We start from the raw sequence: 16,069 nt of genomic DNA, 5'->3' as shown, positions 1-16,069 counted from the left end.
TAGAGTGGCTGGTGGAGTGTGTGGGCTGTTTCAGGTGAGGAGAAGTTGGAGCTCACATGTGAATGATGAGGAAGAGGCCCCTGCCATTACTAAGAGCCATCCAAGCAGAGAACAAGAAGTGTAATTGCCCAGAAGTGTGAACAAGGTTGGATCCTCCCTCGGTCTATACTGTTGCCTTGGAAGGTAAAAGCGCTATGGGCATGGTGCTGATTACAGCAAGCTTTACAATTGTGTTGCTGTCATGGCCAACCTCTAGGGATAAAGTGGTGGGTGGGTTTTCTTTAAACATGTGTAAGAATTACCTGTCTTCCTCCATTTTGAGGGACAAGGAGAATCTATTAGACCTTCTTTGTAACCACTTCAGGACCTGGTACAGGGTGAAAAGGAATGTGAATTTGCAATTCTGAGTAGATACTTCATCATTTATCCAGTACAACTGTTTTGTTCTTCTTTGTACTAATTCAGCTACTCCTTACCCTCCATCCTTTGCCCCAAGTAGTGATTATTCCTATGTTACAGATGGGAAAACTGAAGCTCAGAGAGGTTGCCTGACTTGATGAAGATTGCAGATCTATTAGGGTCAACCCAGTTATTTGAACTCTGGCAGCCTGACTTCCCAGGATTGTGTTGTAAGAACTAATTAGAAGGATGGGCATTCTTAAAAGTGGAGCCTCTGATGAAAAAGAAAACCGAAAACCAAACATAGTTGTTAAATTCACATAGTAGCTCAGTTTGTGTGAAAATATTGGCTGCTGAAAGTGCCTAAGGAAATGGATTTAGTAAATGCATGTTGAACGACCTATCACTTGTTTGTTTTTCAGGAGTGCTTAAAATAGATGAAAATGGGTAAATAGTTGCAACATCCCAATTTTCGCTGTGTCTTACCACTATGAATGCTATTGTATAGTATTAATACCGTGAGGGCAATGTTGTCTGACACTTCCCTACCTGGAACATTCTGGAAATCACTTTTTATGCTCTCAATAACTGTTAAGTAATTGGTACCAGTCTACTGGGTTGTTTTGTTTTGATTTTGAGATGGAGTCTCGCTCTGTTGCCCAGGCTGGAGTGCAGTGGCACGAACTCGGCTCAGTGCAACCTCCGTTTCCCTGGTTCAAGTGATTCTCCTGCCTCAGCCTCCCAAGTAGCTGGAATTACAGGTGCGCACCACCATGCCCAGCTAATTTTTGTTAAAAATTTTAGTAGAGACAGGGTTTCACCACGTTGACCAGGCTGGTCTCGAACTCCTGACCTCAAGTGATCCACCCGCCTCGGCCTCCCAAAGTGCTGGCATTATGGGCATGAACCACTGTGCCTGGCCCAGTCTACTGTTTTGTAGACTGCATTTTTCACCTGCTCAAATGCTTTTCATACTTTTTCTATAGTAATTATTTTTTGAGAAGATATGAGACATAATATAAATGAACCATATTAAGTACATGACTGGAGAGGGAGACTGTTATGTTGGATTAAGAAGGTGCTTATATGGCCGGGCGCGGTGGCTCAAGCCTGTAATCCCCAGCACTTTGGGAGGCCGAGACGGGCGGATCACGAGGTCAGGAGATCGAGACCATCCTGGCTAACACGGTGAAACCCCGTCTCTACTAAAAATACAAAAAACTAGCTGGGCGAGGTGGCGGCGCCTGTAGTCCCAGCTACTCGGGAGGCTGAGGCAGGAGAATGGCGTGAACCCGGGAGGCGGAGCTTGCAGTGAGCTGAGATCTGGCCACTGCACTCCAGCCTGGGTGACAGAGCGAGACTCCGTCTCAGAAAAAAAAAAAAAAAAAAAAAAAGAAGGTGCTTATATCCATTGGTTTTTGTTTTTCACCATTAGGGGAAGAAAAACACTTTCCCGAGTACCTTTCTTGATACACCAAAAGGTTGCTGGTATTTGGTAATGATATATTCATTGAGGGAAATACCAGGTGAATGGAGAGTTCTTCAACCATTAGCAAGCAATAACTGAGCACCCACTGTGTGCATAGTTCCTTTATCTGTACCATTCATGGGACTGCATATTAGATGAGGAAAACAGCACATCTTTATATAGCACTTCCCACAGACCAGAGACGTTAAGTAAGTTGCCCAAGGGAGCACAGATTGTAAATGGCAGGTCTGGACTTGGGCCGGTGGGTGGCTTAACTCTGGAGTCTGTGTTCTCTCACCCCTAATTGTACTACGGTACAGCATTGTCTGGGTGGCCTTGGCTATGTTCACAAACCTCAAACCAGACGGTAATTAGCATGAGGGGCACCCAAATCTGTCAGGTTCGGAGAACCTGCTGGAAGTCTTGGCTGAGCTCTGTGATAGGATACTGCGAGTTTTTTTTTTTTTTTTTAAATATGCAGCCACGTCTCAATTGAAACCACAACTTCCTGTGAATGCCTTATGATGTTATTTGAACAAGGGAAATAAGCACATGAATCTTTAAAAAGTTTCAAGTATATTGATTTTTAAGAATGGATGCAATTAGTAGTTCTCATTAGCTCCAGGAATTATTTATCTTGGAATGCTTTGGTTCCACATAAAGCCCTTTAACGCTAAAAGATTTTGCAGGTTCTGGTGCTTTGACTGAGTTGATTTCAACTGGCAGCTTTAAACATGCGCAGTAATGCAAGTGTGGATGCTGCCAGCACAAATGGAACAATGTATTGCTTTAATTTAAAAAACAGGCTGTGTCTCATTTTTTACTCCCTTTACGTTTAATCTGACTAGTCATATTTTCTAGGAGGATGGTGAGGGTAAGAGCAGGATTTGACCCTGTCGTTCATCAATAAAGATCCTGGAAAAAACTGGAATGTGAATTTTGATTGTGCCCTCCCACTTTTCCATCTCCCATTTGTAAAGGGGAAACAAACAAAAAACAAAAAACCTAGAAGATTCTGAGGCCAGACTACAGTGTAGCCTTAGGCTGCCTAAACTCAGATGTGCCCTTCTTCCTAGGATCTTGTTAAAAGGCAGATTGTGATGGCAGCGGGGTTCTGGGGGGCAGGGTTTGGGCTGGGGGTGGGTAGGTTTGGGGAAGCTGAGATTCTGCAGTCCTAAGAAGCTCCCAGTTGATCCTCCTTTTAGTAGCAAGCATTTCTGACACTTTAGACCTAGATGTCTGTCTTCTGGCTGTGTGGATCACCTGGGGGAGTTTAAACAATAGTTTCTCAGGGCCACACCAGACCTATTGAATTAGATCTCTGCAGGGGTGAAACCAGCAGGTATTTGAAAAAAAAAAAAAAAAGCTAGAGAAATCATTTGATAATAAATCTGCCAGCTTTGTTTATTGGGGATGGGGGAGTAATGATAGCTTTGAAAACTTCACTGTTGGAATCAGATTGAGATGTTTAAAGATAAGCTTTTTGACATCCTAAGGGCTTCCACTTTGACCAAAACTACATGAGCTATCTTAGCAGCCACCCATCTTGGAAGGGAACTCACTGGTTCTTTATGAGTGTGTCCAAACTGACTTAAATCAGAGAGCGTGGAGAAAAAAAAAAAAAAAGAGTACTTAATGGTTAGCTTGCTGACCTGCCTAGCATTAGATAATGTCTGTGAAGGCCCCTGGAGTGTGTCCAGGGAAGCCGGGGCCCAAATATGGAAAAGAGAAGTCATGATTATGAGGTAGGACTTGCAATTACCATCGTGAATATTTAAAGTGTTATTTCAGCTCTTTCCTATGCTCCCAGGTTTGGGGTTTCATTTCTTTTCTTTTCTTCTTCTTCTTTTTTTTTTTTGAGATGGAGTCTTACCCTGTCGCCCAGGCTAGAGTGCAGTGGCGCGATCTCAGCTTACTGCAACCTGTGCCTCCTGTGTTCAACTGATTCTTCTGCCTCAGCCTCCCGAGTAGCTGGGATTACAGGCACCCACCACCATGCCCGGCTAATTTTTTGTATTTTTAGTAGAGACGGGGTTTCACCGCGTTAGCCAGGATGGTCTCGATCTCCTGACCTCGTGATCCGCCCGCCTCAGCGTCCCAAAGTGCTGGGATTACAGGAGTGAGCTACCGTGCCCAGCCTGGGGTTTCATTTCTAGCAGTGTGTGGGGAGCCAGGACAGGCTAGAAAGAAGGGCCAGGGGATGTCTTTGTTGTGATGAAGCAGATTCCTCTGTGGAGTTTTGCCGCTTTCACAGTATGATTTTATTTTATTTTGATAACTGAGACACCTCAGCAAGTGTCTTCTTAACATTTTGTAAATCCTACTATTAATCTTTTCCCCTGAGGTCAAGCAGGAAGATAAGACACCAGGTGGAGACTTAGCTTCGGCTCTCCTCAAGCTATTGTGTCTCTCTTTTTAACTTGGAGTCTTTCTTCAAAACCAGGTGTTTTCTAATGTTGCATGTGTGACTTTTCTTAGCTCCTTACATAAGGGGCTGGGTGCGGTGGCCTATGCCTGTAATTCCAGTGCTTTGGGAGGTCAAGGTGGGAGGATCACTTGAGGCCAGGGGTTCGAGACCAACCTGGCCAACATAATGAGACCTTGTATCTACAGTAAATTTAAAAATTAGCCAGGCATGGTGGTATGTGCCTATAGTCACTGCTACTTGGGAGGCTGAGGTTGGGGAGGATTGCCTGAGCCCAGGAGTTAGAGACCAGCCTGGACAACGTAGTGAGACAGTGTCTCTAAAATAAATAAGGGAAACCTCACAATCAGAAAAATAAAAAAAGTTGGACATTCCCTGTCTTCCTTTTCTGAAGCTTCTACAGTGAGAGATGTTGTGCATTGTCATCATGAACTTCTGTGTCAGGGAGGGTTGGTGTGGAGAAGCAGAGCACTAAGCGTGATCTGGATAAGGGATTTCCTGCCCGTTGTGGATGCTACCAGTGCAAGCTGCCTCCTGTGTCCTGTGCTGAGCCTGAAGTCGCTGGAGGAAGGTGGGTGTGGATGAGAGCAAGGACTCCTGGAACCTGCCTCTGGCTCTCACGCCTCCAACCTCAATGACACAGTGCCCTGTGGGAGAGATTGGTGCCCTTCCCGAAAGAGAAAGATTAGCTCAGTCTAGTGGGCATCTGTTGAGTGTCTGCTGTGTCTTGAGAGCTGTTCTGGGCCCCGGGGAGATCGTGAGGGGAGAGACTGACCTGGAAACACACTTTTCCAACCCACTGTGGTGCGTGCCCAGTATGCTAAGGGAGCACAAAGGGAGGGGGACCTAAGAGCTTGGGACAGGAGAGGAAGGAATTTAATCAGGTGAAGAGGACGGACCAGAGCCCAGAGTGGGTGAGAAAGAGGGTGTAGTGTGAGCGTGAACAGAGGCCTACAGCTTGATGAGTACCTAGAAATAAGCCTTGCCAGAGTAAAATGGGAAGCGAGGCCAGAAGGTGAGAGGGATCTTGCATGCCCTTGTAAGGAACTTGGACTTTTGGGGTAATTGGGAACCACTGAGGCAGGATTCTAAGCAGGGGTGTGCCACACCATCACATGTGGATGGTGGAAAGTTCCTTCAATCTGTGACCTCTCCTGAATGAGCACCTGCTCCCAGGCAAGGTTTTTATTTTTATTTTTTATTTTATTTTAATATTTTGGAGTACAGTGGTGCGCTTTTGGCTTACTGCAACCTCCGCCTCCTGGGTTCACGCAATTCTTGTGCCTCAGCCTCTTGAGTAGCTGGGACTACAGACATGCGCCAGCACACCTGGCTAATTTTTGTATTTTTTTGGTAGAGACTGGGTTTCCTTGTGTTGGCCAGGCTGGTCTGGAACTCCTGGCCTCAAGTGATCCGCCCACCTGGGTCTCCTAAAGTGCTAGGATTACAGGCGTCAGCCACCGTACGGAGCCTCCAGACATGTTCCCCACGCCCCCCCACCCCGCCCCCCGCACGGGGACAGAGCCTTGCTCCGTCGCCCAGGCTGGAGTGCAGTGGCGCGATCTCGGATCACTGCAACCTCTGCCTCCTGGGTTCAAGTGATCCTTCTGCCTCAGTCTCCCAAGTAGCTGGGATTACAGGCACCCGCCATCATGCCCGGCTAATTTTTTTGTATTTTTAGTAGAGACAGGGTTTCTCCATGTTGGCCAGGCTGGTTTCAAACTCCTGACCTCAAGGGATCCGCCCACCTCAGCCTCCCAAAGTGTTAGAATTACAGACATGAGCCACTGCACCTGGCCCAGGCAAGGTTTTTAAAACAGCTTTGAGGTCTAATTTACATGCCATGATGTTGACCTACTGAGTATCCCAGTCAGTGCTTTTTAATATATTTACGGAGTTGTGTGACCATCACCACAATCTAATTCTTGAACATTTCCACCACCCCCAAAAGAAACCTGTGCCCATTTGCAGTCACTCTCTATTTCCACGCTCAGCCCTAGGCAACCACTCATCTTTGTAATTTCTCCTTTTTCTTTAACATTAAGGAGAATGTTTTCAGCAGATGTATTATTTACTTTAAGGAGTCCCTTTCCCAAATTATAAACTCTTACTCTTGGCTACCCAGTTACTGCTCAGCCTGTTGCTCCCAGCATGCTTGAGATTACATGGAACAGAAAGCTGTCTGGGACTGCCTTAAACACAGACATTTGTTATTTCGCATAATTGGGAGGCTAGAGGTAGGGTGGACCCCAGGGGCAGTGTGATCAGCCGCTCAGTGTGACATCAGAAACCCATGTTCTTGCTGTCTCTTCCCCCACCGTGTTGTTCTGGCAGTAGCTTCACCCAAGGGCTGGCTTCCCTGTGGTGGTCAGACGGTTGTAGAATGGCATCCATCTGCAGTGGGGCCCTTTGCTTCCTTGCTCACAGCCTGTATGTAGAAGGAGTTATTTCTTGCAGTCTGATTGGGTGAGCTTTGTTCCCACTGCCCACCCTGAAGCAATGTTTGGTTTAGAATTAATTAGGCTGTCCTTCCTAGAGCTGGAAATGGGCTCCATGGGGGAATGGATGGGCACCTGTGACCAGGAGTGGGCTCTGCTGGGGAAGAAGGAAGGGAGCCAGCTCTACTGGGTAGGCAACCAGCAGTGCTCGCTGAGGGTTACTGACCAACCACATTGGATTGTTTGTTTCCTTTCACCTGGGGGCCTTTTTTAATGTTAAACGCAAGCAAGGTGATCATCTGATTTTGAACTTGTTATCTAGGGGAAGGTAGACCAATCTGCTGAGTGACAGCAAATTTGATCGTTGATCTCTACAGGCTTGAGAGTAATAATGCGTGAGTAGTTTTGAAGCTGACCCTAGCTTTACATCTCTGAAAAGTATCAGTTCAGATCTCACCAATTCAGGAGGTTCTCATAATTTGGTGAAGGAGTTCACTAAAGTTTACCTTTGAACAGTTTTATAGTGAGGGTAATATTGGTGATGGTGGTAATACTAACATATGTGAGAAGTAAATGATTTGAGTAACATTGAAAAACCTGTTTGCTTTAGGATAGAAATATCTAAATATATGACTAGTAGTAAATAGTAGAAAATCATTTCTATCTAGTTGTTAAGTTAGTCCCTTGGAATCTCTCCTTGGGGAAAAAATAAAATCCTGCTCTGAATATGTCAGTATTTGAATTACTGTATGAACTTGAAATTAACAAAAGTGAACTTTTTTTCTAGTACAGTTCATGCTTCACTGAGCCAAATAGACATTCTGCCAGTTATTTGGACTTTATTAAATTTTACTTTAGTACTTATGTGTGATAAAAAAATCAAGGTAAGCCTCTGCTTTGCAAAGTCATTTATTTGATTAAGAGCTGTATTTTAGAGTGCATTTTCAGGGCGAGGTTTGTCCACATGTAAGTAATGAGCGTTCGCTGGTGCAGCTCTTAATGGTGAGAACGGATGTTGAAGAAAGCAAACACCATATGCCCTTTGTTTCCCGTGCATGTCCTCTTCTGGAGGCCTGGGTGGAGTGTTTCAGCTGTCTCAAATAATCTCCATTTGCTGTTACTGCAGACTCTGCGGTTCTCCAGCTCTCTCCTCTCTGATGTTAATTATAACTTCTTCCTAATTAGGTGGCTCTTCCTCCTCCTCAGTCATACAGGTTCCACACTCTCAAGTGCCAGAGGTTGGATTACTTTTCACTTGATTTGTGACAGAAATAAGTGCAAAGAATTACAAAAAAAAAAATCCACCAGTGTGAGTGTGTAGTGGGAGGGGCAGGCGGGTTGGGTACGGGACAGGATGCTTAGAATAATTTTGCTGCCAAGTGAATCAGAGAGACTTGCAGTTCTCGGAGAGCACGGAACTTACTCCTTCCCAGAGTTCAGACACAGCCAGAAATTACCATTTCATACTTCACAGAATGGAAGTTTCAGCAGCCAAAGCCCCAAGTGCCGCAGACTTGTCTGAGATTGTAAGTAGGCCATACATCTGTTTTGATTGTTACGATGTCTGCATCTTTTGTAGCCTGTTGCCCAACTACTTTGTAGGCCAAGAGGGAGGCATGATGGGGAATTTGGTCTCAGGTCAGTCCTTCCAAGATGGTGACCAACATTGTTTTCTGCTTGGCCCCAGGTCTCAGTTTTCTGGTTTGTAGCCGAAGGGTATTTCTTTCACTAAGCCCTTGTCTGTGATAGAAGTGGATTCTTTTGGCTGAGTTCCTTTTGTAGTGGCATTTATAAAGATTTTGAACAGCTCTGTCATCTGGTTTGGTGGCTCTTTCCTTCTCTGATCACTATAGACAGCCAGGTGAGTTTTCTCCAGGGGATGCTGCACACAGGCAGCTGCATGCAGCCAAACCCCCTGCAGGCATCCATTTCTGCAGTGAGGTACCCCTCTCAGGGGTTGGGAGCAGGTAACATTTCTGATGCAGCTGGCAGTTTTGGGAATCTGAGAGGAAGCCAGGTGTGGAATTTAGCTTTCCTGTAGTGTGAAGAAATAAAGGGAGTGGGGGTAAGAATGAGATGGGAGACAGGAGAGAAAGTCAGCTTGGGGTCAGTCAAGAGCACTGTCCTGTTGCCAGATGCCAATTGAGGTGTCAGGACAGGTTCAGTTCCCCGCTCAGCTAACTGTGCAGCCATGGGCCGCTAACCAAGATCTCTCCGAGTCTTACTTTTCTCATCTGAAAATCTCCATCCTACCACCTCACAGGGTTACTGGATTGTTTGAAGTAGTGAATGTGAAGGCACCTGGTGCTTGGTTGCCATCCTTCTCCTTTTCCGTGGCACTCTATGCCATAAATGCAAGCAGTGTGCTGGGCTCTGTGAGATGCCACCAGTGTTGCTGTCCTGGCTTGTTTCAGGGCAGCTTTTGTGGCCACTAAGTTCTCATGGTCAGTGTCATAGGTTTGATCTTGGGGTCGACCAATTGGCCTTGCTTAAGTACGTAGCCCCAGGTTGCCCTTTTAGTCATGGCCAGGTACCCGCCTCCCAAAACAAGGTCCTGAGGAAGGGGTATGAGTGAGTCATGGTTATGTCTCATAGATAATGTTTAAGTTTAAAGATGATGGGAACTGGGGACCCAAGTTAGGAGGCTATGTTACAGGTTCTTGGGGAGAGTGATAATTCAAAAGACCCCTTTCCCATCTAGCTTTGAGTTTCCAACTTATTAAAACCTATATTCAGCCAGAGCGAGGGAGAAGGAAAACAAAAGGTAAACCTCGGCCAGGCACAATGATTTATGCCTGTAATTCTGGCACTTTGGGAGGCCAAGGCAGGAGGATTGCTTGAGCCCAGGAGTTCGAGACCAGCCTGGGTAACATGGTGAGACCCTGTCTCTACTTAAAAAAAAAAAAAAAAAAAAAAAAAATTAGCCAGGAATGGTGACACACGCCTGTAGTCCCAGCTACTCAGGAGGCTGAGGCTGAAGGATTGACTGAGCCTGGGAGGTCGAGGCAGCAGTGAGCCATGATCATGCTACTGCACTCCAGCCTGGGTGACAGGAGTGAGACCCTGTGTCAAAAAAAATGAAAATAAAAATTAACCTTGATTGAAAACGGCTGAGCAGTCATCTGAATTCTGATTCAGAAGTACATGTAGGAGACCGTCTTGGTACTTTTCCATTGTGTTGTTTCATTTAATGTGTTTATGAATTTAGGCAGCCACCATGCACGTCGGTCAAGCCCCAGTTGCCTTTCGTGTGAGTGTGTGTGTGTGTGTGTGTGTGTGTGTGTTTAGGGCACTTTCTAGAGCCTGCTCTGTTAATTAACTGTACTATGTGCTTTATATTTGCTGTGAGTTAATTGCTGATGATGGTGTTCCCTTGCCAGTCACAAGTTCTCCCACCCCTTTCCCCCATTTAATTCCTCGTATTTCATCTCATCCATAGGCTCAAGTTGTTTGTCTTTGACTGGCAATACTCCTCAATAATTGTGTATCAGTGATCTCTGACACAGTGCTAACTTTTATCACTGATTACAGAGAGACATTGTATAAATCATCAGGACAGTTTGTTTTGCGTATGATGATTTAAGAGCACCTCTTAATCAACATCAAAGTAATGTATCAGAGTGCTAACCTTCAGTACTTTTCTGCTGCTTTTCATTGAAATCCACTTTCTTTTCTGTGGTCTACTGGGCCTTGTATGGTCTGGCTTTGCCTACCTTTTCAGCCTCATCGGGGTCATCTTCCCACTCAGCCACTGCCTTCTACCATATCGAGTTCTTGCCTGTCTGAGCACTGTCTCTGGGTCCGGGCACTTGCAATTCTCACTGCTGGGAATGCCCCCCCCTTTTTTTTTTTGGCTCCTTGCTTGGCTGGCCCTTTCTCTTCTTTCAGGTACCACTCTATGTAGCCCTCCAGGGCCATTTTGTCTCAAGGGCCAGCCTCCCATCTTGAGTTTCCTTTCTCCATTCCCATCACATCACCACATTTATTTCCTTTACAGTCCTTATATCACAGCCTGTAAATATTTTGTTAACTCGTTGATATACTTGATATTTGATGTCTCTCCCACCAGAATTTTAGCTCCATGAGGGCAGGGGCCTTGTCTGTCTTATCCCTACCATATCCCCAGCTCTTAACTTGATTCTAGATGCATAGAAAATGCTCAACAGATATTTGTTGAATGAATAGTTGCTTTGGATAATTAATATGGTGAATGACTTTTAAGTAGTTTGTGACTGCAAGCTGATAGAGCCAGTCCCATCTTTTATGTGGCTGGACCCCTCTCCATCTGCATCCATCACTGCTCTGGCACTTTGGGAGCATTTCAGACCCCAGGGCACTGTTTCCCTCTCTTGGCCAGCCCCTGGCTGGTGTCTGGGATAACCCTCTGTTTTAAGCATCATTTTTGTTCTCAAAATGAAAACCACCTGTCTTCAAAGTGATTTGCTTAAAATAAATGCTTTATTTCTTTACTGAGACCTTCTTCCCTTTCTGCCTTTCTCCACCTCCTGCCAAGAATAACACGAAAAACCCCATTATCTTGGAAAGTGGTTTTCCCTCTGGTTAGAATCCAAAGCCAGATGACTTACCACCAAATGTGCTGGGGTCATAGCTTTCCCCTGCCCTGCTGCTCTCAGATGTTAGTGAGGTCTTGGCCTTGGCACTTCCCTTCTTTGTATATTTCCTTGAAACTTCCTTCCTACAGGTAAAGAAGCTAGTCCAAGGTACCACCTAAATGACAGTGGGGGTAGGGCCCATGTCTAAGTAGCACTCTGTGGCAGACTGTTTGCCAGCTCACTGACACCTTACACCAATTCCAGGGAGTTGACAGTTTTTACCCCCATTTTAGAGATAGCAAAATGGAGGCTCACTGAGGTTAGGTGACTTGTTCTTAAGCACATAGGTTGCAACCAGCCAAGATCAGAAACCGGGCTTGTCTGACTCCCAAATTCATCTTTTATTTGTTGATGTACTCAGGGTCTCCCAGAGATTTATCGACCAAGTTCTGCAGTTAAAAAAAAAAAAATCTGGCAACCTGGTCCATGGTACACATCCATGTAACTGCAGTAAGTTTCCTGAAACAGTAGCTGCCTTCACTGTGTGTGATGCCCTCTTGTATTCTCCATTCCATTCAACAGATGCTTGTCAGGACCTTCTAAACTGATTACGTGGCCCACCGATTGGTGGCAATCCATTTGAAAACAGTTTGAGGGACATAGTGTAGGTGAGGTGTAAACTATGCTTAGTTTTTATAGAGGTTTACATGGTGTAAGCTATTAAAAAGAATTTTTATGGCATATAATATACAGCACATGAGGTACAGCTGTTGAATTTTCACAAACTAAGCACGTCTGCATAACTAGCACCAGATCAAAACACACGCCATTGATTTAAGCTTCTTTGAATCAAGACAGAGGCATGGAGTACAACAGAAACTGATAGCCCCTCAGTTTGTCGTGAATTACGCACATACAGCTTACTCCATAGGCAGACTCTTTTTGGAGGTCCATAGCTTGCCTTTCCAGTGATGGGGCCTGGCTGGCGTTTGTTTGAGGATCTAACAATCACCGAAGGAGTCGAATGTGGCTTCTGTAATGGCCTCAGAAATTAGCACAAAAGGAGGGCTGACTGAGAATGTGCCTGGTAAAATGTGAACATAGAGGAAGAAGAAAGGGCAAGGCCCCGTAGTTAAGTACAGAAACGTTAGGGTGTGAGAATTTGTGGTCATAGTAATTGAGACCAATTTTACTGAAATGGAGGGCGGCGAAAGGAGGAAGGAAAAGGAATTTGTGATTACAGCAGCAAGCCCCTAGAGGTTAATGAATGTCTCTATAAAATAAGGAATATCTACCTTTCATGGCGAGTGTTGACTTATTAGAGAAAATTGTTTTAGTATCCTGAAGTAAAATGCTTAATTCTTGGCAAAAGATATAGATGCATCTCCTTGCAAAAGCAAGCTAAAGCAACTTTGCTTTCATAATGCATGGGTTCTGTAAAGCTGTCTTGGTGGACACGCCGTATGTAATTCATCATAATGGGGTGTGCATAGAAATGAAAGGGAGTGAATATCGTAACATGCCTTGAAGCATTGAGTGCTAGGTTACAAAGGGCATTAATTAATACAACTTTATGGGATTCATTTATAGCTCACTTTTAGTCAAACTGAAATAGCTTTCCTGAATCAGGGACTTTGGGATAATAATAAATCCTTTTGTCTTTGTTGATCAGATAAGTTCTTATTCACTGACTTCCTGTTACTTTCTTGGCACCCAGAGTCATGCCTGAGCACTAAGAACTTGCTGAATGAATGGAAGGAGTAAGGACAAAAAGAAAATCATAGCTAGCATTTAATGAGTGTATACTGTGTGCTTTGCCTCTTTTGTCTGATTAAGTCATCACTTCAAGCCTGTGAGGCAGGCACTGTTATCATTTTCCTCTTTATTTATTTTTCTATTTATTGAGACAGGATCTCACTCTGTCACTCAGGCTGGAGTGCAGTGGTACAATCACAGCTCACTGCAGCCTCGACTTCCTGGGCTCAAGTGATCTTCCCACCTGTCAGCCTCCTGAGTAGCTGGGACTATAGGTGCACACCAAAATTCCTGGCTGTTTTTTTTTTTTTTTTTTTTTTTTTTTTTTTTTTTTGTGGAGACAGGGTTTCACCGTGTTGCCCAGGCTGGTCTTGAACTGCTGGGCTCAGTGATCTGCCTGCCTGGGCCTCCCAAAGTGTTGGGATTATAGGTGTGAGCCACCATGCCCAGCATTATCCCTTCTTTTAGAGCCACCTTATATCCTCTACTTGCCTGGGGACGGTTCTGGTGTATGCCTGTTGTCCTCACATTAACATTGACATCACCTGCTTTCATTCTCAGATGTCCTGGTCAGATGATAAACCATTTCACTCTGAAATGTTCTGGTTTGGATAGACAGATGAGGAAACTGAGACACAGAGAAACCACATCACTTTCCATGCTCACCAATCTAGTAAGATGTAAAGGTGGAATTCTTTCCTGAGAGTCTGATTCCAGGTCATGTTGTCTGATCACTAAGTTCTGGTGTTTCACAATTTAAGCCAAGGGAGAAATAATATAGAAAAACCACTCTTTATGTTTTTCAGCTTCAGTATTTAGTAAAAATCACTGCCAAGTTAGCATCTGAAGTAGGTTAATGTGACTCAGGGCAGTGGGAATGTGCTAGGTAAAGACTCATTGAAACCCTAAGTGTGTGTTCATTAGTAAACCTGGACAACTAGTACCCTAGAATGATAATAGCATTCACATGTGCATGGTGTTTTATCGTTTACAAAACCTCTTCTCCCATATTATTGTGTTGAAGCTTCTTGTGCACTCAGAGGTGGGAGGTGGATGGCCAGTGGTGGGATTCTCAGTTTACAGAGGAGGGTGGGGTAATCAGCAGGGTGGTACAGTTGCCTGCCTGAGGCTTCACGGCTAGAAAAGAGGCAGATCCAGGATTCAACCCAGGTATTCTGCCTTGGTGATCAGTGCATTCCACTCTACCACAGGTGCCTTTTAGTCATATATATGTATATATATATATATATATATTTTTTTTTTTTTTTTTTTTTTTTTTTCTCGAGACAATGTCTTGCTCTGTCACCTAGGCCGGAATGCAGTGGCGTGATCACAACTCACTGTAGCCTCGACCTCCCAGGCTCAAACAGTCCTCCCACCTCAGCCTCCCAAATAGCTGGGATTACAGGTATGCAACCACTATGCCTGGCTATTTTTTAAAAAATTTTTTTTAAGAGATGGGGTCCCACTGTATTGCTCAGGCTGGTCTAGAATTCCTGGGCTAAAGTAATCCTCCTGCCTCGGCCTCCCAAAGTGCTGGGATTACAGGCGTGAGCCACCCATGCCTGGCCCAGACGTTCTTATACAGGCATTTGAGGGTGCTGTTTATGAAGGGTTAGGGAGTCACTTGAAGACTCATTTACCCAGAGTTTCTCAGCTTTGGCACTGTTGACATTTTGAGCCAGTTAAGCCTGTTGTGGGGGCTGTCTTGTGTGTTGTAGGATGTTTAGGAGCATCTCTGGGGTCTACTCACTAGATGCCAATAGCACAGTTGCCCCACCCCCCAACCAGATCCCTCCAAGACAACAAAGAAAAGTGTCTCCAGACATTACCAAATGTCCCTTGTGGGGGCACGATTGCCTTTGGTTAGGAACCACTGGCCTAACATAATAGTCACATTTAAAAGAGGGAAAGACAACCTTGAAAATGTTAGACCTGTCTTCTTCCCCTTTCTCTAGTTTCTAAAGCATCAGAAAAACTGTTGACAGACCTGAAAAGGGGCAAAAGAGAGAGAGAACAAGCAACATGTTTCATGTTGAATTCTCTTCCATGGAAGAGCATTGTGTCTGCCAAAGGGTAAGATAGCCAACATTTTTTAAGTTAAAAAAATGTTTTGATAGAAAAGTTAGAATACAGATCAGCCAAAATATACACATACAGAATCTCCTGTAATCTTACTGCTGAGATAACTGTGGTTCATATTTTGGTCTATTTCCTTCTAACCTTTTCCAGCATGCATATACAAGTATATATTAAAAAAAAATTTTCCAAATAGAACCATGCCAAAAGCTGTTATAAACAGCTTTTTAATTTAAATGTGCCACAAATATCTTTCCACATCTATGATACAGAGTTACTAAGTTTTGTAGTATATTGTTGTATGGCTAGCATATAATTTATTCACTTAGTCTCCTGTTGTGTACATTTGGTTTGTTTCTAATTTGGTTTTTGCTATTAACATGCAAAACCATGATGAGTATCCATGTGCATACTTATGCCCTTCCCAGCTTTTTTTTTTTTCCTTCCAGAAGTTACCATCACTGTAATTTTTAGTATCCATTGAGCAAGATATCAAATTCATAATGTTCTGGATTGTATTTTAATTATGTCACATACCTTTACCCCTCAAAATTACGGAAATGTATTGATTAAAAATGTGTTTATATGCTAGGCTTGCAGAATGGGGTGTGGAAAGTTCTTTGGTTTTCTGATTAAACGATGACTAATAAGAAACCATTTAGGTTTTGTGCCTTGTTCATGAAGCCCACTCTTAACTGTGTCAGGCTACTTCCTGAGTAGGAATCAGCCCAGTGAAGGTTGCTTAACCCTCCCTTAAGATTCTGTTCACTGCTGAAAGAAATTCAAGGCTATATGCTCATGAATTCTCATTGCTCATGGATTTTTCTTCTATGTGTTTTAAATTATAAACTCACGGAAAAGACATTCGGATGGTAGAGAAGAGCGTAAAGTTTCCTATTTTACTCCCCTCCCCCTTGGGTTTTTGTTTTTTTCTTCATTCTCTAGGATTTTT

The 16,069-nt window shown here is 44.2% G+C and overlaps 1 protein-coding gene across 4 annotated transcripts in view; it reads left to right on the top strand.

The window, feature by feature from the left end:
- The window catches only part of SH3KBP1 (SH3 domain containing kinase binding protein 1), a 370,029-nt gene that overhangs the window by 82,921 nt on the left and 271,039 nt on the right, over positions 1-16,069 (top strand). The window contains exon 1 of one of the 4 annotated variants that reach the window (XM_010389054.2): positions 8,096-8,256. The exons of the other annotated variants lie outside the window; for them this stretch is intronic. Within the exon in view, the coding sequence (XP_010387356.1) occupies positions 8,206-8,256 (51 nt within the window). The 5' untranslated portion in view covers positions 8,096-8,205. Of the gene's footprint in view, positions 1-8,095; positions 8,257-16,069 lie in introns of those variants that run through there. 4 annotated transcript variants of the gene reach the window in all.

Source organism: Rhinopithecus roxellana, chromosome 7, assembly GCF_007565055.1.
Source record: "Rhinopithecus roxellana isolate Shanxi Qingling chromosome 7, ASM756505v1, whole genome shotgun sequence".
Classification (NCBI taxonomy): Eukaryota; Metazoa; Chordata; class Mammalia; order Primates; family Cercopithecidae; genus Rhinopithecus; species Rhinopithecus roxellana.
This window is presented reverse-complemented; position numbering and strand designations above follow the sequence as displayed.